This window comes from Vicia villosa, linkage group LG6 (assembly GCF_029867415.1).
Source record: "Vicia villosa cultivar HV-30 ecotype Madison, WI linkage group LG6, Vvil1.0, whole genome shotgun sequence".
Classification (NCBI taxonomy): domain Eukaryota; kingdom Viridiplantae; phylum Streptophyta; class Magnoliopsida; order Fabales; family Fabaceae; genus Vicia; species Vicia villosa.
In genome coordinates, this window is record NC_081185.1 from 75,795,323 (window position 1) to 75,821,248 (window position 25,926).

Below are 25,926 nucleotides of genomic sequence, written 5' to 3' on the forward strand. Positions count from 1 at the left end.
AGGAAAAGGGAAAAGAACGCATAAAACCCAAATTTTGTTTTTAAAAACAAAATGAGATCTTAGGTACGGGTGTTGATTATATAAGGGGAAGGTTTTAAGCACCCCTCATATCTGTGGTACTCCACAGGAACCTTTTTGAAAATATGTGTTTATTAAAAGATATTGTGTGCGAAAAAAGGGTTTATTTTAAAATAATAGCTCTCCAAGAAATTAAGCCTTGCGCCTACATACCTCCTCGGTGCAATGGAGAAGTCAGAGCTAATGTAGTTCCACTAAAAAGGAAAACGGTTTTTAAAAGGAATAAACACTTTATCATCGTCGGAGAAAAATACTCAGCCATTGATCTTGAGCATGAGAACAAATGAGTTCTTTGCGTCGCAAATGAAAGAAGGGCTCCAACTCGGATAAAAATCAACGAGTATGCCACTAACTCTCTCATGCGGAAAAGATCTCATTATATCAATCAATTTCAAAATCGTGGGGTATCGCAACTCACTATAACGATTAATCGTGTCTAAACTCTTGAAGAAAAGCCACTAAGGGCAAAAGATATTTTTTAAGAAAGGTTTTTAAAAGATATTTTACAAACATAAGAAGATTTTGGAAAAAGAGAGAAGATTTTGAAAATCTAAGAAGGGGAGGAGATGGAGAGGCTATCCTAGAAAATAAAATAAAAGCTAAGGAAAGAACGATCTAACAAACCAGAAGCCAACACGTGACATTAAGAGTCAAGGTAGATTTCCCATCCTTCGGACTATCAACACTAAGCCAACACATTACCACATGGGAATCCAGATGAACTTATTATCTTTAGCACCACTTTGCATTAAGCACATTAAAATTCTGACGAAAATCGGGCAGAGTAACGGCTGTTTTCGGGTAAAATCCTTATCCCGACACCTTGGAATTTACCATCAAGGGCTTTCAAGGAAATACATGCACTCACAAACAGACAACAATCCAATGCCAAACAGACAGAATAACAATAGAGTAACAACATAATGATAGGGTCCAGAGGTACTAAGTCCAAAAGTCCAAGTCTCCAAAATGCTCGGGATAGTAACCAATAGTCCATAGAGCCTTATGTGTTTTTTAGCTTTTAAGTTGTTTATTAGTGTTTTAGAAGGAAAATAAAGTATGGTCCAAGTGGACAAAAAGAAAATAGTGGAAACATAAACAAAGCGTCTAAATGGACAAAGGAAAAATAACAGAAAATAAACGTCCAAATGGGAAAAGAGAAAATGGCGGATATATAAACATGATGAATGATAAAATGAAGCATAAAACGAGAAATATAAAGAGAAATATAATAAAAGTGCGGAAATTAAAGTCAATTGTTAGATGTTAAAGATAACCACCTTGAAGCTTGTCAAGTATGTTATCAAAGTTAGTAATAAAGATCGATGGTGAGTGAAGGATGTTCTCGGATTTAAATTCAATGAACGTTTATCAGAAGCTTGATAAAATCATAGCGACTACACGATAAACTTCCATAAGTCTTAAATCAACCGCATACAATTCTCTTCCATATTTGATCTTTTTTGTTCGGGACACGAAATATTGCGCTATGTTAAGCAGATCGCCAAGTGATTTATGTAGAAATCACCCTACGATGAGGCCGATCAAAACTTTATGTGCTAATGCATGCAAGAGAAGCGATATATAGATCACTCTCCGAAAGCAATACCATACAAAAAGAAAATAGGTAACGATCTCGTCTTTACCAAGAATCCATAAGAATTCTCAAGGTATCAAAGACTTTCATCGATCAAAATAAAAAGAAATAAAATATGGAACCATATTCAAAAGCTCCTTCCATCTCTAAGTTCAATCATTTAATTTTGCGAATTCGGATTTTCATCCTATCGACGCCCTAAGTCCATTGATATTAGAGTGAAATTAGGCCTCTAACTTGTGATTCAAAGAAAATAACAAAAGGAGGGAGTAGAAGGTGATTTAGAACCAAAACAAGCTTAAAAAACTAAAAAAAACATTCTGCCTCACTGGAAATCGATTTCCCTCTGTAGGAAATCAATTTCCTGCTTGTAGTTTCCAAATCTAGCGCAAAAAACAAAGTGGAAATCGATTTCCCTCTGTAGGAAATCGATTTCCTGCGCGCAGTTTTATAGAAAACAGCATTAGGAAGCATAAAACCTTGTTTAAGCAAAAACACAGACACCTTATAATCTCATATATCAAAGTGCACGAATTTTCCATCAAATCTTCACCAAATGTCACCAATATAGCATCAAAGATGCATCACACACAAGTACAAAAGAATCACATTGTCGAATATGGAAAAAGATGTAGAAATTTACCAAATCTTGAACAAAACTTGGATCTACTTCAAGAACAACCAACACAAGTCTTGATCTCTCAACAATTGAAGAAAAAGAGAGATGGATGATGGTTTAGCTTAAAGTTAGTGAGGTTCAATATGTAACTCACTAACTTTATGAAGGAAAAGAGAGCTTTAAGTGATTTTGGTAGGGATGAGGAGAGAAATTGCAAGAGTTTGTTTGGCTATTCAAGCTTGTAAAATGAGGAGGTGAAGGCCTCTATTTATAGAAATGGAGGTGGAGGTGTGGGCAACTTGGTAATTGTTCATTTGGTAATTAACTTGTGATTAATTTGGTAAAGTGAGGTTAATGAAAGAAATTAATTTGTGGTGAGGTGGAATATTGGTAAATGAAAAAGAATAATCAAGGAAAATGTGTTTGGTGCCAAAATGATGTCATGCTTCTCTCTTTTTTTCAACATTCGTCCATGGAAATCGATTTCCTATATGGGTAAATCGATTTCCATTGTGAAATTTTCAAAAATTCCTTTTCTTGCACTGTTTTGATTTTTGCCCGATCTTTTACCTGTAAAATATAAACCAAAGAAACAAAATACATATTTTTGGATTTTAGTTGGTATAAAATAAATTAAAAGCTAGAGGTGCCTGATGGTTCCCCTCGGAGATAATCACAGTATCAAAAAATAGAGCTTCAAAATGGTGCTCTTGATTGATGATTAAGATGCAATTGATGTATGATCTTAGGGTCAAAATTGGGGTATGACACCTGAAAAAGGAAGTAATTGATTTATGTAAGACCCTGGGTAAATTTACCCAAGGAAAAGAAAAAATTGACTTGATCCTATCAAGTCTAAGATCTTCTTTAAATATAAATGGACTAGGATTCAAAAAGGATAAGAAACCTAGTAAAGTATAAATCAAAAGAAAATGAATCGTCTAGTTTATAAATGCATACATTGTAAAAGAGTTGGCCATTTAGAGCATTTTAATTTTGTTAAATTGAAAAATTCTAAAACTAACAACCTTAGATCTTCTAGAACTAATGCACCTGGGCCCAAGAAGATGTGGGCACCAAAGGTGAAACCTTAGTGTTTTGCATGTATGTTTTGCAGCTCGAAGCTTTAACGACTATAAATGAAGTTGTACAAAGAAATAGTATACTTCTAAGTATACAGTAGGTATGAAGTCTTTGATCCGAGAATGTACAATGATGGAAAATGTCAACTATTATGATCAAAGCAAGTTTTTTTGGGAATATCTCAAGGTTTATGATCCTTAGTGATCAGTTGAGTGGACATGTCTTTAATGAACTCGCTCGTCTAGATTGTTATACCAATTCTTACATCCAAAAGTGTATATAGAAGGATAACCGTAATATGATTGGTGTTTCCCTTTAAGGTAAGTGTTTATCAAGATTTCTTGACCAGGGAGGTATACGCTATTTTAAGGTTAAATTTAATCGGATAACTTTGATTAATTCTTTGAATACTAGTTTTATTTTATGCTCATATCAATAAAATGTTTTCACTAACAAAAGAAATGCAAAATACCCTTTTTGGTCCCTTATTTTAACCTCGGGGTTCACTTTGGTCCCTTCAAAAAGTGTCATATTGGTCCCTTAACTTTTCAAAAGGTGTCATTTTAGTCCTTTTTGTCCCATTAGTGACAGAAAAACTCGAAAATTAGTCGCTAAATCAGTCGCTAATATGACAAAAAGGACTAAAATGACACCTTTTGAAGAGTTAAGGGACCAATATGACACTTTTTGAAGTTAAGTGACCAAAATGAACCCCGAAGTTAAAATAAGGGACCAAAAAGGGTATTTTTCCAAAAAAAAATGAGTTTCTAAGTGATTTTTAAAATGAGGTGCAATAAGATTGAACGGGGGTGCAGAAAAGCAATAAAATCTAGCACAAGACCCAAAATGCATCAAGGAGGCAGAACAATGAAAGGTTAGTTGATTGACACATTATTATTATCGATTGGATAAGCTTGGTGCGCCTATTTTCAGATCAAATCCAAGAAAAAAATTTCCTTCAAGCAAAACTCAGCATTGATGATGAACACACAAAATCCTAAGAGATTTGATACACCAATTGATTGGAACTCTTAGTTAATCGATTGGTAACCTCAATTTGGATAGATTTTGAAATAATATTCAATCACCACAATCTCTTTCAATTGCTTGTTAAAAATACACAATCAAATTATTATATGGCACGCTATTAGGGATTGTTTATTTAAATTCGAAGTTAAGCCTGTAAAAAACTTTGGAATAAGGATTGTGTGATCAAGCCTCTGTCTAGGTTTCAAAGTTTAGCCTGTGATAAAAGTTTTCATAGGTTCTTTGTTATCCCGAATAAAACCAAAGGTCATGTTCAAGCTTAACTTGGGATAAAAGCTTGTTTCGGTTCGAGATCAGCCTGGTGGTAAAATCTCATTGTTTTTTGTTAGCCCGATATAAAATCAAGTCTAGGTTCGTGAGCTCAGTCTGGTGCTAAAATCTCCCAAGGTTTGTTTTTGAATTTTTATGACTAACCGCTCTAAGTTTCTTGTGGAAAGGAGACTAACCACTTTGATCCACTATTTGGAAGGAAGACTCACCGCTCTAAGTGTTTAGTAGGTGCAGAACAGGTGGCCAGCAACAGTAGGATTGATCTTCGGTGATGGATGAGAAAAAAGGGTTATACCTGCAAGGCACTTTGATGCTAAAGTAAGAAAGGGAACAACAAGGTACAGCAGAAAATATGAGAGTTTGGGCAAAGTTTGGATTACCTTGCCCTCTAGGGGTAGAGGGCTACTTATAGTGTTATCTTTTGGTGAAGATTGGATCACACTATATTTGTGGGCCTGGGCGTGATTTTTGGGACCAAAATATGGGAGACAGCTGACTAGGTCTCTCACTAGTCGGGCATAAGGAACTATTTGTTGCCGGAGATGGAGGCCAAGCGTGTTTGGATGTTTCTTTGTCGTGGTAGGTTTAGAGCAGTCGTGCCTGGTAGTAAGGGAGATTTTCTTATGCCGGTTCTATGGATTGGGCCAATTCTTATTGGGCCGTTTTATACCAATGAGTGGATTGGGCCTATTGGAACAATTGGGCTAGTCTAGAACAAGAGTCCCCCAAGTCGTTGCTTTTGTTTATGGAAGTGACAACTTAAGGTTGTCGGGAGCGGGCACAGGAGACCCCCTGAGGAGGAACGTTTCTATGGCTGGACAGAATAGTGGTGCTCGACTGGACTGGCCGACAGACGGGGATGTGAACAACTTGTTTGGAAGTGGAAAGGTAGCGTGTGTGTGTGTTTGCTCGAGCTTAGTGTTGCATTTAATGCGTCATGATGACTATGCTAGCCTGTAGGGTTTAATGATGACTTTTCCCCTTCCTGAGAGTAGCGTGTAGGGCACGTGAGGGTTTAAAATGTCTATAAATACTTTGAACCCTCCCTCAGTTGATCCTTTACACTTTCTATGTACTCTCGCATTCTCGATTATCCGTTGCTTCCTCTGCCGTCGTCTCTACCGCAAGCGCTTCATCTTCTCCAATCCTTCCATGTAAGCTTGGCTCCTTATTTTTCTATTTTACTGTATTTTTTAGATTTGATTTGTAGAAAAGCATGTGGTTAGGATAGTTTTAGGGAGATTTACAGTTATTTTCCGGTGAGTTGTTGGTGGTTAGCGGCGCTGGTGTGAGTTTCTTAGTCATCGCCGATGAGAGATAGGTCGTAGGTTTTTTGTCTGGAATAGTGTTCAGGGCCCTATTTTTCTTTGACTCTGGTTGATGTTCTCCCATTTGGAGGATTGCATGCTTTCTCTAATGAATGCTATGAGTATTCCGATGGAACTTCAATTGGAATATGGGTTATCTTTAGGGTCTCTACTCAGTTTATGATAGTGGAGCCAGGCGCACCGTTGTGTGCTTTGGCCATCTGTTCTAGCTAGAGAAACGACTTGATGGTCGGCTCTTTGAGTAAGGGTATGCACCAAGGAGACGTATCATACCACTTTCTGCCCTTTCACTTGATTAGCATTGGAATGGTGGATTTGATTTTATCGTCGATTTCATTTTTTTCCTCTGCTTTTCAGGTGATAATGGTCGAGCTTGAGGATGACCGGACGCTTACCTCTACTTCGGCGTCGTCCTCAGCCACTCCTCCCGCCGAACGTGAAGTTACTGTGGAGGACTGGGTGACGATTGAGGTGCTCGATTCAGAATGTCACTTCGCCACGGAAAGCTCAAACGTCCATACTGATGTCGGTTGGCTCGTATGTGAAGACTTGGTAGGGAATGACTGGTTAGTCTCCATTCTGAGCATAGATGAATGGGTGTGCGGTACTTATCCGCTGGACCTGATTCCCATGTACGAGATAGTCTTCAGGGAAATGGGGTTTCGGGTGCCGTTCACGGACTTCCAGATTTCAGTTTTCAACCACTTGGAGCTTGCGCCCAGCCAACTCCATCCGAACTCAATAGCCTTTCTCTAGGATTTTGAGTTGGTGTGTTAGTACCTGGAGATCGGGGCTACGGTTTCGCTGCTTTTCTTCTGTTTTCACGGGCAGCATAAAAAGGCCCATGGGCGGTATGGCTGGGTTTCTTTGAAGCAGGCGAAGAAGCTCTTCAAACATTTCTCCAACTCCCTCTAGCATTTCAAGACGTGCTACTTTCTCCTCCGGCCTCAATTAATGGCAGCTCGGGACTCAGTTCTCTGGCGTGTTCTGATGTTGGATACTCACGGTCATTCGGTCTTGAACGACATCGGTGACTCGAGGATGACGAGGAAGCGAATGTTCCAGTTTTAGTGGTCGCCAAATCATTTTAAATATAATACTGATTCATTTATCACCAGAGTTGGGGAGCTGAATGAGGATGACTGAGCCTCTTTTAAGAAGTTTTCTAGGTTTCTGTAGGCTTTTTCGTAGTCCCAAAGGTGGATCGAAGTGGAAGACTGGTGTTAGGTGCTGATGGGGAGTCCGAATTGGAGCCCCGTTATATTGGTGTTAAGGAGTTGGTCGAGTGTGAATCAGTCGAGGAGGCTATGGCTTTCCTAGGTATCCATTTTACTTCTGCAGCTTTTGTGTAAGTGTTTTCCCGTTCGAGTTCTTTACTGACCAATTTCTTGTTTGTTTGTTTTGTATGATCAATGGCAAGCATGCAAGATCGCGTATGGAAACATGCCCAAGCCAAGGCTAAAGCTGCAAAGAGGGGCGCCACCAGTCGTCTGGCCAACATTCAACCGGATCCAGGGACTGGCTCTAGTACCTTTTCTTCCTCTCCCGCAGGTGCACGATCTCCTCATCCGACTATGGATCAACAGGCTCCCTATGTTCCCATGACTATTCAGCCTTCCTCCTCTGGCCAGCAAACCGATCCAGATGCCCTCGTCTAGAGGAAACGTTCTCGGGGTGAGTTCATGGATAGTGTAGACCTCACTCTTGACAATTCTCTAGACCAATATTGACTACCTTCCTGCTTTCTTTAGTGCAATTTCTTCAAAGGCGGGCCCTCACTCACCATTCATCAAGCTGAGTCTCTTCACATTAGGGGAATGGATGCGGCGGTCAAGAGAAGGATCCTGGCCCAGGACGCTGTTGCAGTGACGCGGGCCCTCGAGTTGGCGATCATGTACTCCGATGTTGCCCCCCATTCCGCAGATATACTGCTTAAGATCGTGGATGACTACAAGGGCAAGGTGGCCGCTCTGGAGGAGGACCACTAGAAGGTGTTGTCCGCCAAGAATGAAGAGTTGACTAAGGTGAATGTTGAACTGGGGATCAATGCCCAGACTCTGACAATGAAGGAAGCTTCTTTGAGGGACCTGAGCTTGAAGCATGCCCTACTTATCTTGACCCTGTATGGTATGGTGCAGTCCTCAGCGGTCAAGGAAGTTGCTATCTACTGATCTCTTGCTCCTGCCGAGGATGAGACTGGAGAGGAGAAGGCTCTTCAGACCCGGGAGGACGTGATCAACTATATTCGTGCCTAAGGGGATGACTGCTTTGCCACTAGTTAGGAACCTATGATTTAACCATAGCTCAACTGAAGATCAAAAATCCAAGGGTGGAGTTAGTGACCAAAGGTACTGGGCCTCTCCATAGGATTGAGGATAGTCGAATCGTGTCTCCCGATTTTGGGGATGGGAGCGGAGCAGAGGAGTCTACTGGTCAGGAGAACCCAGCAGTGCAGATGGATGAAACAGTTTGACTGTGTTTTTGTTGATTTTTATTAAAATGTTTGGCCTACGTGTCATGTTTTTTCTGAATTGTTTAATGATGGGGGGTATGCCCCCCTTTTGGTTATGTAATTAAAATATATCGTCCCGACTATAATGGCTTGGTGACAAGCACACTCATGGGGTCTTTGGCCCTTTTTATATTTCAGTTATTATTCTATTTATAACTTGGTGAATGTTTTATGTTATTTTGTTTTTGTTTTTTCTCGTAGATGACTAGGATAGGGATTTTGCTCGGTTAGTTATATGATTGTCAAGTATGGGGAACTTGGTCGATTGCCGGAGTCATGTGCCTGGCTGGGGTACTGTTACAATGGGGGATGCTCTGTATATGTGTCCTCGAAAGATCAAGTTTCTGCTCGATTAAAAGAGCTGACTCTTGTATTTTTGTTTCAATAAGACGTGCTAGGATTATACCTAGGTCTCACCTCTAACCGTGAGCGCTCCCCGTAAGGGTGTGTTTCGTCAATACATTTGAGGAGGGGAATGGAGAATCCCCTACGATACACCTGGCCTTTGACCATCACGTAACAACAGACTCTCCTCTTGACGATGGCGACATCCTTGGGGTCGTCTGATAGGAGTTCACTTGCTAAGTAGTTATACACTGGTGTCATCCAGCAAGTGGCGTCCCCGATTGTGTTTACGCTCACGACCATGGTCGATACCTCAATACTAGGCTGAGGTAGGACTTCTTGGATTACAGATTTGTTTCCGCCTTTCTTTCTAGTGATGGCCAGTTTTGACAGAACGTCTTCCCGGGTATAATGCTCCCCGAGGACGTGTATTACTTTGGCCGACCTGAACCGGACTATCCTTTTCCGGACTAGGCTCAGATATTCTGCGAGATTATCTTTTTTGACCTAGTAATCTCCAGACACTTGTGATGCAATGAGTTGAGAATCTATAAATATTTAGATCTCCTCGGCACCTATGTCCTCGGCTAATCGTAACCCTGCAAGGAGAGCCTCGTATTCTGCCTGGTTGTTTGAAGTGGGGAAGGATAAGGAAATAGATACCTCTATTAATGTCCCTTCTCTGTTCTCCAGGATTATACCCGCCCCACTCCCGGTCGAGTTGGACGCGCCATCTACATAGATGACCCACTTCTAGGCATTGTCGACCGATGACTCGGTGAAGGTCATCTCGGCTATAAAGTCTTCTAGGACTTGAGCCCTTAATTCTTTTCTTCCTTCATACCTTATTTCGAACTCAGGTAGCTCTAGCGACCAGTAGAGCATTTGTCCGACATACCCGGATGCTCGAGCAAATGTTTTATGGGTTGTTCGGTCCGCACTATTAAGGTATGCTCTAGAAAAAAATGTCTGAGCTCTGGGCCCTAGAGCGCCTTGTTGGTGAAGTATATAGGCTTCTGCTCCTCTTGGGTTTCTCTGACGAGGGCAACACTGACGGCCTCCGCTGCTACGGCTAAATACAAGTATAAGACTTCTCAGGTGTCCGATCTGAATAATACATGAGGTTATGATAGGGCTTTTTGGAGGTGGATGAGGGCTTGTTCGCACACATCTGTCCATTTAAAAGTAGCCTCTTTCCGCAAAAGTTTGAACAAAGGAAGAGCGTGCTGGGCCTACTTGGCCACAAAAGGGAACAACAACATAAGCATGTCGTTCAACGATTGGATGGACTTCTTTGAGTTCGGCGTATGGAATTTGGAAAAAGCTCTACACTTGTCTGGGTTAGGCTCAATTCCTCATTTTGTTAGATAGAAATCGAGGAACTTGCCTACTCGGACACCGAATGTGCACTTTTCGGGATTAAATCTCATTTTACATTTTCTGGCCTGTTCGAAGACCTTTTTGAGGTGGAGCGCATGATTGATTTCCTCTTGTATTTGACGATCATGTCGTCCATGTATACTTCGAGCTTGTCTCCAATTTCTCCTTGAAATACTTTGTTCATCATCCGTTGGTAAGTTGCCCCAACATTTTTGAGAGCGAAGGGCATTACATTGTAGTAATAGTTGTCTGATTCTGTCATGAAGGCTGTGTATTTTTTGTTGGCCTTGGTCATGGGGATTTGATTGTATCCCGAATAGACATCCTTAAACTATAGTAATTTAAAACCGGCGAAATTATCTAATAGTTTATCTAGGTTCAGTAGCGGGTATGCATCTTTAGGGCAAGCCCTATTGAGATCGGTATAATTAGTACACATGCGCCATTTTCCATTATTCTTTTTGACAAGTACAATATTGGACAACGAAGTAGTATACTTAGCCTCCAAAATAAATTTTCCCTCTAAGAGGTCTTTAATCGCTAACTCGGCCGTGACCGTCTTCTTATGGGATTGCTTCCTCCTTCTCTGTGCAACGGCCTTGCATGTTGGGTGGTGGCAGGCGATCTTAGGGTCGAGACCGGGCATCTCTATGACACTCCAGGCAAACAAATCGGCATTTTCTCGTAGGCATGCCTTCAAGTGCTTCCTGTCCAAGTCGGGAAGGTTGGTTCCGATCTTGACCCCCTTGCTCGGATCTTCTCCGAGTGGTACGAGCTTGAAGTCTCCATCTGAGATAGGACGTAAAGTTTACTTGGTCGTGTTTGTCGATGATTTATTTGCCTCCGATCTCCCTTCTACTTCCCTGCAAAAACAGCTGTCCATATCGGCGATATTTATGCGCGACAGTAGCTTGGGTACCACATAGCTGGTGGGCAGTGGTAGCTTCGCCTCCAACCAACGAGCGACTTTATGGAATTGAGACCTTTGGAGGATGCCTCGAAACACCTTTGAGCTTCCTCGATGTCTCCGTGCAGGGTGGCTACTTGTCCTTTAGTTGTGTAATATTTCATCTTGAGGTGGACGGTGTAGGGCACAATGATTAATTCGGCCAAGGTTGGTTTCCTGAAGATGCATTGATATATGGACGGGCAGTTGATGACTAGGAATTGGACCTTTATGGTCCTGGCCGTTTCAGCTGCCCCAAATGACACAATCAATTCTACAAAACCCCACGACTTAGTAACAGTGTCATTGAACCCTTGCAAGTCTGATCCTATATACGGGGTGAGATGACTCTCATCCAGTTGTAGAGTGGTGAACAACTGGGAGTACATGATGTCAACAGAACTACCCTGATCGACCAGAATGTGCCGGACATCGAAGTTGGCCATCCTGGCGCGAATGAGTAGTGGAATAGTGGAATTGGGGGCACCACCGAGGAGCTCTTCTTTGCAAAATGGAATGGGTGCGGAACTTCCTTTGGTGAGATCGAACGTGATTGTCTTATCCGAGCTGGCCAATATAAGTTCCTCGAATTTTTGTTTGACCGAACCTGTAACACCCCGAAAATTATTTCTAATTATTTAATTTAAATAGGATAATTATTTAATTGGAATAATTGATGTTATGAGAATTATTAAGTAATATTGGAAATATAGCTATTGGGCTAGTGTGGTGGTTAATAAAAAGGGCGGTGTTAACTTATTAAGCCCAATAACCAAAGTTATTCTATTTTTAATAAAATAGAAGGAAGTTGTGGAATAGAGAAGGTTACAGCATTTAGGGAAAAGAGAAAACACGCGAAAGACTTGAAGAGCTTTGGAAAGGGGAAGACGAAGATCAAACCTAAGGTAAGGGGGGATTCTTCTCGGTTAATGATTACTATGTAATCGATAGTGATGGAATGGTTAGGATTATTAGTTATGTCAATTAGGAGTATGATGAATGAATAGAGATGTTAGGTTTTGGTGAATTTGATGCATTTGATGAAATTGATGAAATTGACGAATGTTTTGATGTTAGATGACCTCTAAAATGTGTTAAAATTGTAGTATATTATGCTACTTGATGATGTTTTGATGTGAGAATTATTATGGTGGGAATGGATTGAAATTTGGGAGAGGAAGGATGTTAGAATCGCAGCAAAATTCTGCACAAAACGCAGAATGCGTCGACCGAAGTGTCAGTTGCTTCGACACGTTCAGCAAATTTGCGTCGACCTGTAGTGTCGACGAGCACTTACCCGAGAGAGAGAGAGTGGTGGAAACTCTTTGCTTCGACTTGAAGGGGTCCATGCATCGACGCACAACATGCAATTTTTGAAAAATATTCTGAAGGTCATAACTTTTGATCTGTTTGTCCGATTTATGTGCCGTTTTGGGCATTCTAAAGCTAATTATATGTTTTACATGATAAAGTGATAAAATGGGCAGTGGCCGAATTTATTTCAAAACTCGATTTAATTACTTTGATGATAATTAGACATTGTGTGCATATAATGTGATGTGTGACAATGTGATTGATGTGGTGAAGGATTTGACTGTGATTATTATTATTATTGTTATGATGATGGATGCATGATTATTTGAATGATTTTGAAAACATGTACATACTTATTCGGTGATGTGGTGATGAGATGAATTGTTCATCGTTATTGGTGATGTTTTAAGTATGATATGTGTGTACATTCATTCATATGCATTCGGTGATGGATCCCTGTGATGTTTGGATCAATTGGCGGACATAATTCCCATTGTGCGGAATTGGTGTCGATGGACCGTATCTCGATGAGGAGTAGGTCAATTGGTGAATGGGTTCAGCCCATGGTTTGGCACCACATGCATTAGTTTCACTTCATTCATATACACTACAACATGTTACGACTTGCAATGAATTGTATTATGAATGATGATGTATTTGGAGCATGTTGATGGATGTGAATTGTGGAATGTTTGTATACATGTAGGATTGAGTGATTGATAATTCCTTAAAAATTTATTGCTTACGACTATATAATACTCGTTAATTGTGAATGAAACTCACCCTTTCATGTTGTTTTTCAGATTGAGGAGTAGAGGCTTAGCTGATTCGGTGAGGATAGCTCTTAGAGTTCATCCATGAGTCGTGTCGGTCATGCTCTGATTGTAACACTGGGGAACACTAGTTTAGAGATGAATTACTCAAATTGGTTTTGTTGTTTTGTAATTGTATTGGATTAACTTGCATGGATGATGAATATGCAATGTTACGAATTATAATCCGATGTGTTGAACATGAATTGTGTTTTATGTTAAATTGTTCCTCGTGTGGCATGACAATTGACTATGGTATTTTATGTTAAAATAATTGTGATACCCTTGTATTTCATGTTTACTCTGAATTATTTAATTATTTCCGCGGGGTTTAGAAGGGTGTTACAATAGTGGTATTAGAGCATAGTCGGTCGTTGTGACCAGAGTCTTAGTGTCAATCTTTTACTTTGTATGCGACTAGTGCGAGTTGATCACTGTTGATACTTTTGTGCTAATGGAATTGTCTTGGTGAATTAGCAGAACAATGGCTGGAAGAGGTGGACGGAACGATGATGCGATCGCTGAGGCTTTGGCATGATTGCTGGTGTGCTGGGAGGAAATCCCGGAGGAGCTGGGATTGGTGCTGTCAGGAAATTGGGGAACTTTCAAAGGAACAATCCTCCGTTGTTCAAGGGCACGCATGATCCCGAAGGTGCTTAGAAATGGCTGAAGGAGATTGAGAGGATTTTCAGAGTCATTGATTATGCCGAGGATCTGAAAGTGAGGTATGGTATGCATATGTTGTCTTAAGAGGCTGATTACTGGTGGATGGCTAGCAGAGATGAACTCGGGGCTACTGGTGTAGCAATTACTTGGGCTGTGTTCAAGAGAGAATTCCTGAGAAGGTACTTTCCTGAAGACGTTTGGGGCAGAAAAGAAATTGAATTTATGGAGCTGACTCAAGGTAATATGACGGTACCGGAGTATGCTTTGAAGTTTGTTGAGTTGGCGAAGTACTACGTTCACTACAACAATGACGAAGCTGGTGAATTCTCGAAGTGCATCAAGTTCGAGAATGGTCTCAGAGACGAGATTAAGCAAGGTATCAAGTACAGAGGATTCACAGGTTTGTTGATTTGGTAGATTGTAGCAGGATATTCAAAGAGGATAACCTTAAGCTGAAGTCATCTCACTCTCGCGAGTTGATTGACAAGAAAGGCAAGAAACTGATGGATAGGGGTAAGCCTTATGGTAAGGGAAATCCTAGAGCTGGAGATTGGAAGAAGCCTAGTGGGGGAGATTCTAGTGCCCTCGTTAGATTCTACAACTATGGTGCTACTGGACATAAAAAGAGTGAGTGCAAGAAAGAGCAAAGGAAATGCTTCAAATGTGGTAAGGCGGGTCATATTGCTTCTGAATGTGGAATGAAGACCGTGACTTGCTACAATTGCGGTGAAGAGGGTCACATTAGTCCACAGTGCACTAAACCAATGAAGGCTCAATCTGGTGGAAAGGTGTTTGCTTTGTCTGGGTCAGAGACTACTCCGTATGATAGATTGATTAAAGGTATGTGTTTCATTCATGGCACACCTTTAGTTGCAGTTATTGATACTGGAGCGACTCATTCGTTCATTTTATTGGAATGTGCTAAACGTTTGGAATTAGAAATATCTGATATTGGTGGAAGTATGGTTATTGACACTCCTGCGTCGGGTTCAGTAACTACTTCGTGTGCTTGTTTGAATTGTACTGTTGACATTCTTGGTAAGGAGTTCGGAATGGACTTAATATGTCTTCCGTTAGAACAACTAGATGTTATCTTAGGGATGAATTGGTTGCAATTCAACAGGGTTTATATTAATTATTTCACGAAGACGGTTAGTTTTCTTGAAGAGGTCAGTGCTGAAGATCTAACGATGACCACTAAGCAAGTGAATGAAGCGGTTAGAGATGGGACTGCGGTGTTTGTATTGTTTGCTTCCATGGAAGTCAAAGGAAAAGCGGTAAGTAGTGAATTACTAGTGGTGTGTGATTTTCCAGAGGTTTTTCCAGAAGATGTTACGGAGCTGCCACCTGAGAGAGAAGTGGAGTTTGTTATTAATTTAATTCCTGGGACGAGTCCTGTGTCGATGGCGCCTTATCGCATATCGGCATCGGAATTGGTTGAGTTGAAGAGTCAATTAGAAGAATTGCTTGAGAAGGAATTTATTCGTCCGAGTGTGTCACCGTGGGGTGTGCCTATGTTATTAGTGAAAAAGAAAGAAGGATCTATGAGGTTGTGTGTAGACTATAGAGAACTGAATAAGGTTACTATCAAGAATCGGTATCCATTACAGAGAATTGATGATTTAATGGACCAACCGATTGGAGCAAGTGTATTCAGCAAGATTGATTTGAGGTCTGAGTATCATCATATTCGTGTGAAGCCGGACGATATTCAGAAGACTGCATTCAGAACGAGGTATGGTCATTACGAGTATACAGTGATGCCATTTGGAGTTACAAATGCACCTGGTTTCTTTATGGAGTATATGAATAGAATATTTAATCCTTATTTGGATAAGTTCGTAGTGGTGTTTATAGATGATATTCTGATATATTCCAAAAGCAAAGAGGAACATAAAGAACATCTCAAAATTGTGTTGGAGTTGCTAAAAAGAGAAGAAGCTGTATGCTAAACTGTCGAAATGTGAATTCTGGTTAAGTGAAGAGAGTTTCCTTGGCCATGTGATTTCCAAGAGTGGGATTACCGTAGATCCGGCAAAAGTAGAAGTTGTGTCGTAGTGGGCAGCTCCGAAGTCTATTTTCGAGATTCGTAGTTTTTTGGGTCTTGCAGGTGTAGCAACCTGCCCTAAAATTGAAGGTTTTAGAGTCGCCACCTATTCTGAAGAGCGGATAGGAAACCCTACGCAGTTATGAGATCCAGGGTAAGTTATTATAATCAGGTTGAGGGAAGGTGTTAGACACCCTCAACCCTTTCCTATGGCTTTGAATCTAAGGTAATAGTTTATGGCTAAAATATTTGGGTTTTATAGCTAAGGAAGTGAATAGGGGAAAATGAGATTTTAGGGAAGAGGGACTCGCCTTGGTTATCCAAGTGCCTACGTATCTCCTTAGGGAGAATCAGAGTCAACGTAGTTCGGGGAAGGGTTGTACGCCCTTAGAGTTAAAATTTGATTTGAGATGGTTTTAGAGGCTTTTTGAATGACTTATCGTAGTTTTGAATAAGGATGAAAATCCGTAGTTTGATTTGAAGTGTTTTGAAAGTTTTAGATTTGGGAAGTGTTTTAGGATTTGGCGTACAACCCTGATTTTAATTTGTACTATTAACCGCAATAATCGATTGATTCAATTACCATAGTTAACAGATTAGTAGTTGTATCGTTACCAATTTTAATCAATTGATTTAATTATCACTAATAACGAATAATAGTATTTTTTAACAATTTTTATGAATTAATTTGCATCATTACCCCTCGTAATCTATTGATTCGATTAAAAATAATAATGAATTAAAATGAAGAAAAGAGGCTAATCATCGCAACCAATAAAAATGGCTGAAACCTTTTAGCCAAATAAATGTTATTTTAATTTATATTTAATTAAAGAATTACTTGATTATTACCCACCGCAATCAATTGTTTTAATCGAAGCGAATAATAAATTAAATCTTATTATGACTGAAAAAAAGGCTAATGGGATTGAACAAATCCTAATGGTTAATAAGGGTTTCTAGGGTTTTTATGATTTTTATAATTAAAATTAATTAAAATATATTAAATCGATTTAATCAGAAAAATAATCGGAAATATAATTCTAATACTAATTTTCCTAATTAACATCCTAATCCTAATCAAATAAATTAATTAACTTAAACATAACTAATTAACCTAAATAATATAATTAAACAATAGAAAAAACATATAATAAAACCTGGTAGGGCGCTATAATCTGATGCTGCTAGTTGGTACGCATCCATGGTGGAGCTTCATATTGTGGAGCGTTGGATCTAAACTGAGAGAGATCCTATGGTCCGTACCTGAGGTGCACCGTAGGCCTTCTGGAGGCGTGCGTGCAGGATTTGTAAACAAAGAAAGATCCTATGGTCCGTACCTGAGGTGCACCGTAGGCCTTCTGGAGGCGTGCGTGCAGGATTTGTAAACAAAGAAATACAAAGAAAAAGGAAACCCAGCCATGGTTCGAACTCGTGTCCATGGCATAACCACCAAAATGCCTTAACATTTGTGTTGCGCGCTCATGTTGCTATACAATGTAAACGGAATGCATATGAACCAAAAAAATTAACATTTAAATTTTAACAGCGCACTCCCCGTCTTACTTGTTGTGCTTGCCGTAGCCAGAACTCCCGCGAGTTGAATACCATAATATCGCCAATATAAATCTGATACAAGACCATAGGTAAACCAAAACCAATGCTCTGATTTCAATAGTACTCTTGGTTCGTCCTAATTTTGCTTAAAATACAAAGCCCCAAATTAGAGCTTAATAACCCTAACAATGGTGTAATATGGTACATGTGTTTAAATTCAAATTAAATTAACCAGAAAGCATTGCAACAACGTTATAAGCCTGATTACATCATCAAAACACATTTAAAAGACTTGTATATACGAAATCAAATTCGTAAAAAGAATGAGATTTCTACGGTCGCGTTCTGGCGTATCAGGTCGTTTCAGTCGATGGTGGTGCTACTGTTGGCTTCAGAATACCTCCAAGGACCTGACTTGATGTTCGAAATTGCTTGGAACCCCAGTAAAACTTGTCTGCAACTTTCCTTATGCACCACGCTTTTTCCAGTTTGTATATGGTCCCCTGGCTGCCGAAAAAAAATCCCCCTTGGTTCTGTGATCCTCCTTTTATAATGTCAATTTAGGTTTTCTCAAATAACTCTTGATTGAATCATATTAAAATCTGATTGAGATTTGTTGCCTTTTTGGAATGATTGAATTTGAAGAAGTTGAAGATGCAGGTTTTGATTTTGGCATGTTTAGATGTTTCTTGGTCCTTTTCACGTTATCATTTGCCTCTCTTTCATTTTGATTTAATGACAATAAAACTCTTGACTAAACATAATTATAATGGACAAATAAAAATAAATAAAAAATAAAATAAAATAAAATAAAAAACATAGTATAATAATAGTATATGATGATAATATGAATCTAAAAATAATAGTAATAAGGTAAATCTATTCTAAGTAAAAGTAGAAATAATAACTATTAAAATAAGAAATAAAACTATTATTAAACTAATAATTACTAAACTTAAAAATAATTTAAAACAAACAATTATATAAATGAATTTAGATTAGTAAAGATAAACTTATTTTAAACTAGACAAATATTTTAAACAAGTTATTTAAAAAGGCTAATGTTAGTAAAATTAAACCAAACTCTCATAAAACCAAAGTTAAAAAAAAAGTAAAAATAAAATATAAAAAATAAAATATAAAAAATAAAAAATAAAATAAATAAAAAATTAAATGTTAGAATAGGATGGGCAAATTTTGGGGTATGACAGCTGCCCCTGTTCAATCTTCTTAAACCTGGAGAGTCAGATAGGCACGTCTGCCTATCGTAATCTAAAGGTAGAATATGATTGAACACTGAAATGCCCCGAAATTTGCATTTGTTGGGAAAAAGTTCCGTGGGAGATGAGCTTAAAGATGCCACCCCAGGTAAATATCCTTCTTTTTTGAATGCGAAGCAGATGCTCTCTGGAAGGAACCACGTGTTTTGGTTGTAGCATGGCCTGAAAAGGCAACTTGAATTTTATGAAATGTTATGATGCATGCGATGTATGATGCAGCGAGCTTCTCAAAATACATGAGAGCGATGTATGTATATGCGTTATGCATGAATGAAGTATGTTAATTGAATGATGCATGATTGTTAGTTATGTTAGTTGAAGTATGTTAGTAAATTTGAAAAAGAAAAAAAAACCTTGTTTGTTGGTGAAGTTTTGAAGGAGATCACTGCCGAGGGACTAATGTGATAAACCCGTTTGAAGAACTGTTGGAGAAACAGGGAAAATAGATCCCTTATTTGTGAGGAGACGTAACTCTATATCACTGCCAAGGGACTAACGTGATACGAATCAGCGAGAAGATTTGGAAGGATATCACTGCCAAGGGACTAACGTGATATGACATAACTTATTGCTGCTCAGGGACTAACGCAATAAGTCATGGTTGGGATTGAAATTGAAATGAGTCTTGGTACTAACGTACCAAAGAACTCGGTGCCATATCATTGCTAAAGGACTAATGTGATAAGACGTAATGCAAAGGTCACGATTTGGATTGAAATTGAAATTGAAATGAGTTTTGGTTATTTATGTACCAAAGAACTCGGTGCCATATCATCGCTAAAAGACTAACGCGATAAGACGTAACGCAAAGGTCACGATTTGGGTTGAAATTGAAATTGAAATGAGTCTTGGTTACTTACGTACCAAAGAACTCGGTGCCATATCATCGCTAAAGGATTAACGTGATAAGACGTAATGCAAAGGTCACAATTTGGGTTGAAATTGAAATTGAAATTGAAATGAGTCTTGGTTACTTACGTACCAAAGAACTTGGTGCCATATCATCGCTAAAGGATTAACGTGATAAGACGTAACGCAAAGGTCACGATTTGGATTGAAATTGAAATTGAAATGAGTCTTGGTTACTTACGTACCAAATAACTCGGTGCCATATCATCGCTAAAGGATTAACGTGATAAGACGTAACGCAAAGGTCACGATTTGGATTGAAATTGAAATTGAAATGAGATTGGAATAGGATTTGAAATGGGATTTGAATAGGATTGAAATAGGATTGGAAATAGGATTGGAATAGGATTGGAAATTGGATTGAAATAGGATTGGAATAGGATTGGAAATAGGATTATGTCTTAGAAAAGATTGGATAAATATTTTAAGAAGACTACCTAGAAAGACATGATATGCCTTAAACAAGACTGACCTAGATAGGCTGAGATGTGTCTTTAAACAAGATTCACCTGGAGAGGCTTTTAGAAAGGATATGGAATGTCTTAAACAAGATTAACCTAAAGGAGTTCCTGGAAAGGATATGAAAACGCCTTAAAAAAGATTACCTAGACAGGTTATGATACATTTTAAACAAAACTACCTAAAAGGGTTTCCGGAATGGATGTGAACATTTGTCTTAAAGAAGACTACTTTAAAAAGGTTCTTAGCAAAGGACGCAATTTGTCTTAAAGAAGACTACCTAAAAAAGGTTCTGAGCAAAAGATAAGGAATGTCTTAAAGAAGACTGCCTAGAAAGGCTGAAGGATATGTCTTAAAAAGACTACCTAAAAAGGTTCTTGGAAAGGATAATGGATGCCTTAGAAAAAGGCCACCTAAAAGGTTCTTAGAATATCTTAAAGAAGACTATTCGGAGAGGTTCCTGAAAAGGATGACAAATTGTCTTAAAGAAGACTACCTGAAAAGGTACTTAGAAAACGAATGTCTTGGAGAAGACTACCTTAAAAGGTACTTAGAAAAAGAATATCTTGAAGAAGACTACCTAAAAAGGTTCTTGGAAATGACGATGATTGTCTTAAAGAAGACTACCTAAAAATGTTCTTAGAAAGGATCGTAGAATTTGTCTTAAAGAAGACTACCTGAAAAGGTTCTTAGAAAGAGAATGTCTTAAAGAAGACTACCTAAAAAAGGTTCTTGGAAATGGCGATGATTGTCTTAGAGAAGACCACCTAGAAAGGTATGGTGTCTTGTATCAACCAAAATATGTAATGCATAAATGTTTTTGCATGATGCTCCAATGATGGGTTGTTGATAACCAAAGCGTTTATAGTTTGCTAATGTTGTAAGCTTGTTGGATGCTAGCGCGATTTCCCAATACTTGTTTTTTTTTTTAACTTTGAAGATCGTAGTTAGGGGAAAGATTGATTCGAGGTTGTAAAGTGTGAAGACGCCTTTTCCTTTTGTTGTGCGTCTTATGGATTTGATATCCATTGCCCCAATATTTTCGTGGGAAAAGATGCTTATGAGGGAAGTGCCCCAGGAAATAACCTTGTCATATGCTTTGACGTTTAGATTGAAGGGTGTGCCCCTGACTTCCCAGATATGGGGGTTGAATTTATCCCATGTTTGACATGCCCCTGATTGAGACTGCTTCGAGATGTGACCCAGGTCGATTGGACCTTAGGAAGAATGCCCCTAGTTAATAGGATGTTTGGTTGTATGCCCCTGTTTTAGGAAAACCCTCTGGACGTGGTTTCCCCACACTACTAAAAATATGACATTTGCTTAAAGCATATTACATCAGGTATTAAAATATATGATATGAAAAATATTTGTAAAAAGATTTTACATCAGATATTTATTTACAATGATATAAAAAATATACGAAAAAATGAAAAATGTATAACACAGTGGCAGTATTGTAAATAAAATGAAAATAAAGGCGGTGGCAGAATTGTAAATAAATGAAAATCTTATTATAAGGAATTTTACATCAGGCCTAGACCATACCCGATGTGATAAATAGAACGCACAGTGGATCTTCTCATTGGTCCAGTTAATAACCGATGGGAAATATCAAATTAGTTAGCCTTTACATCGGGCAATCAAAGAACCGATGGAAAATGTTACTCCCAATTTTTCCCTAAAACCCGTTTCCTTCTATATGCAGACACAACATTCATTTCTTATTCTTCTGAAACCCTATTCCGCCGTCACGACTCTATTCGCTGTCACGGCCTCCTTCGCCTTCCTCCTCCGCCTTCTTCCTTTTGAGTTGAGTTGTATCCATGGTCTCTCTCCTTGAAATCCTCTTTTGAGTTGAGCCACAACTGAAACAAGCAGATCGAACGGAGTTGAGTCTATTCAAGATCCAATTCTGACCCCAAAAGTACCACCGCCATGGTGAGCGTCATCGACCTTCTAACCCGAATCGGTTCCATTTGCAAAAAGTATGACAAATACGACCTCGACAAGGAGAATATGGAAGAAGATCTGGACGATGTCGTTCCATGTACATCCCTCGCTGTTTAGTCAGATGCAATAGGGTATCGTATCTCTAGATCTCATGTTTGTGCAATAGGGCTTAAGTCAGATGCACTTATGGATGTTATTTGGGACATTATGCGTTGCTGGGTAAGAGATTTAAACACTCACTTTCTCATGTTTAAGGCTTGTTCATTTGTGTTCTGTCATCGTCGGTGTCGGTTCCTATATAAAATAATGCCCCGCTCCTTTCATTGTAGGTTAAAAATCATCCCGTGAAAGGTCAGCCGGCAGATCAACCTGGAAGTATCATACTTGCAAAGGAACTCGTTCTACAGGTATATTGAGTATCAAAACAACTTAAACTTAACTCTCATATGATAAGTGCTTATCAAATAAGTGCTTTTATTAAGTCCTTTAACCAAATGCCTCCTAAAATCTGATTATACAGGGTAATATAAAGTTTTTTTCCTTGTCTGTGTTATCTTTTTTCAGGCTAATTTTGCTAGGGCTGTAGCGTCTCTTAGCAAGGCGCAAGCAAAGAAAGTTTCGAGGTTTTTTCCAATCCTGAAAGACATTAGGGGTCCAAAACTAAAGGCAGGACGAACTATCACTAGCAAGCATGTCTCTATAGGTGAAACAGCCCTTAATGCTCTCAATAATGAAGAAGATAATAAAGAAGAAGAACCTAAAAGTAAGAAGCCATAAATTGAAGAAGATAATAGTGCCACATCTTAGCTCATAAAAAAGGCTCTTGAAATCAAATTTTCATGAAATTCCACATTTTTTGGTTACAAAAGAAAGCTTATTTGTTTTCACCAAAATTTTGCTCATCAAAGTGAGCTGAGCTAAGTTATTTTTCTAGATTGTGTGTCTTTTTGCTCAATGAAGAATTAAGTTAAATGTTTTGGCAAGAGATTTAGGCACTTCAAGAATTAAGTTAAATGTGCCTATTTGTTAAATCTGTTTTTCTTTGGTATTTGGAAATTGTACTGTGTTGAATAATAATTGATTTTTAATTTAATTTTGATTTGGTGTTTTTTATAATGACACATTTTTATGGCCGACAACTTTGAGCATGCAGGTTCTTGAAGACTTCAAAATTTGACAGATTTTAGTAGTTTAAACTTGTAATATTGGATTGGCTAGTTGTTATCTTATGGTGGTATTCATGCTCGATTTTTACGACAGATTTGTGTTTATTTATTCTCTCAATATATTTCAACCAAATAAAGTAGTATATGTTTTATTAAAAGAAAACATATGGCAAACATGTAGGGATTAACCAGCGGGTGTTGATTCTAATGGAACAAGTTAGACTCAATATGGTAATTCAACTGTGGATTTTTGATGAGATGATATCTGATGAAGCATGCATTCATCATGTTTTGTAGAATTAATGTGTTTTGATTTTGTATTATAGGACTTATAGCTGGAGTTTACAGAAGGCGCAATGATTGGGTTAGTTTGTTAGTTGCTTCTAATTTATTAGTCCATTAGATTGGAGAATTGTTGGGTTTATAAGTTTCAGAATAATGATGTGCTATAGGTTTATAATAACAGTGATAATTATTTATGTTTAGGTTGGGTGAGTATCAAAATGGAAAATTTATTTGGTTATGATATCATGATTATTGAATTCAAATTTAAACAGAGAAATGAAAAATCATTTCAATAGTGATACTACTAAAATTTCCAATCACTCCACCGAAAGCACACAAACTCAACTTTTCTGGGTTTGCAAATTATCCACTTTAATTTTTATATTTTTAATAAGTATATGTATTTTGGCTTTATTTTATATTTTGTCTCTTTCATTTTTTATTTATTGGAATGAACTATATTTGATTCAATTCCTGTGAAAAAAAATAATAAATTAGCTTATTTAATTTTCAATTAAATTAGACAAATTATATATTATGGATATGTCTTTACGGCTCTCTTTTTTGGTTTTATGACTGTTATTATTTTGACAGAATTGCAGCTATTCTTAAATATAATTGATATCTTTTTAAATGAGTCTTGACTTTATTCTAGTACTTCGACTATTGATTTCATTGTTGAGTTATTTACTCTCTATATGTCGATTGTTCTCGACAGGTTTGCAATCCCCAAAAGTCTATTATTTATGCAGGTTCAATGAATAACGAAGACATTGTATGCTAGCTAATAGGATTGGATACTTTGAAGGATTGGATAGGATCAATGTTATAACAACTTAGTTTGCTGGGAAAAAGAATCATTACTTCTCTTGTCAACGAGCTTGTGAGTTTGCTGTGACTATTTTTCTTTGAAATGTAACGGTTTTGACAATGCTTTTGTTTTCGACATAAGTTTTTCTTTTGGTTATATGAGTATATCATTTACAAATAACGCTCTTTTGTATCACCTGCAACAGGTTGGAGTTGTTTCAGATGAAAAATTATTGGAACTTTTGGATGTAGCAATGTCAGCAGATACTGCAGAGACGGTGAAAAGATCCAGAGAATTGATGGACTCCGGAGTTGATCCAATGGTTTTGATGTCTCAACTAGATGGCCTTATTATGGAAATCATTGCTGGATCATACGCGGTCGTTGACACCAAACCCGACGGTTCATTCTTTTGTGGTCGGAGTTGTTAGTGCAATCTCTTTTTCCATTTCAAAAAATTTGCAAACTTGTGAATTTTTTCACAGCTGAGCTATGTAAGGAGCTGATGAAGGAGAAGGTGGTGGTTGTTCCATCAGAGGTGGTAATATATATTGGGGAAGAAAACACAGTGCTAATTTCAAACGAATTGTTGTGATTTTCGCTTGGGTTTCAGTTCCAAAAACCCTTTTAAGGGAATTCGTTGACCTTTATTCCTCTTTGGGTTGGAATTCCCTTGTTTGTTATGCTCATTATCTATCCGCGTAAGTCTTTATTCCCTGCTTTGTTACTGGTTAACTTGCTTGATTTCTCATGGTAGAAAGTAGAAATTATGTGCCGGTCTGCATTGTCATGTTAAACAGGCGACCCATGTGCAGAGAGTAGAATAACAAAGTTAGTTCAAAATTTGGCTCACCTAGTAATGTATATGTAGTTTATACTGAGTTTTGGAATTAAGAATATGGGTGTTTTGGAGATATTTACATTGTTTCTTTACGCATTTAATTCATTCCAAATATAATGTAACATTGAATATTGTAAGATAGCCACGAATTCGACTGGAAAATTTGAGGGAAGTTTATGATTCATTTTGATGCATGTGAAAAATTACAAGAAATATTACATCGGGCCAAATACGAAACCGATGTAAAAACATACATTTTACATCGGGCTATCGTGGAAACCTATGTAAAAACATACATTTTACATCGTGATATCATCGAAACTGATGTAAAAACATACATTTTACATCGGGCTATTATGAACCCGAAGTTAAACATTGCATATATATATTTTTAAAAATATTGGATTTTGTTTCACATCAGACCTAATTTCAACCGATGTGGTATCATGACTTTTCACATCGACTTGTTACCCGATGTAAAATGTCCTGGATTTACTACATCGCTTGGATTTACATCGGACTCAGACCCGATGTAAAATGTACTTTTCGCCCGATGTAAAAAGTGTTTTTTGCACTAGTGCCATTCAAGAGTCTTTATCAGAAATGATCGCCTTTGTGCTAA

The 25,926-nt window shown here is 38.2% G+C and overlaps 1 protein-coding gene across 1 annotated transcript; it reads left to right on the forward strand.

The window, feature by feature from the left end:
• The first annotated feature begins 21,918 nt into the window (after positions 1 to 21,918).
• LOC131611678 (tRNA (guanine(26)-N(2))-dimethyltransferase 1-like) lies at positions 21,919 to 23,060 on the forward strand. The gene is made up of 3 exons (XM_058883600.1): positions 21,919 to 22,421; positions 22,532 to 22,609; positions 22,767 to 23,060. The coding sequence occupies exons 1-3, from the start codon at positions 22,389 to 22,391 to the stop codon at positions 22,977 to 22,979; spliced, it is 324 nt and encodes a 107-aa protein (XP_058739583.1). The 5' UTR covers positions 21,919 to 22,388; the 3' UTR covers positions 22,980 to 23,060.
• Positions 23,061 to 25,926: the final 2,866 nt, after the last annotated feature.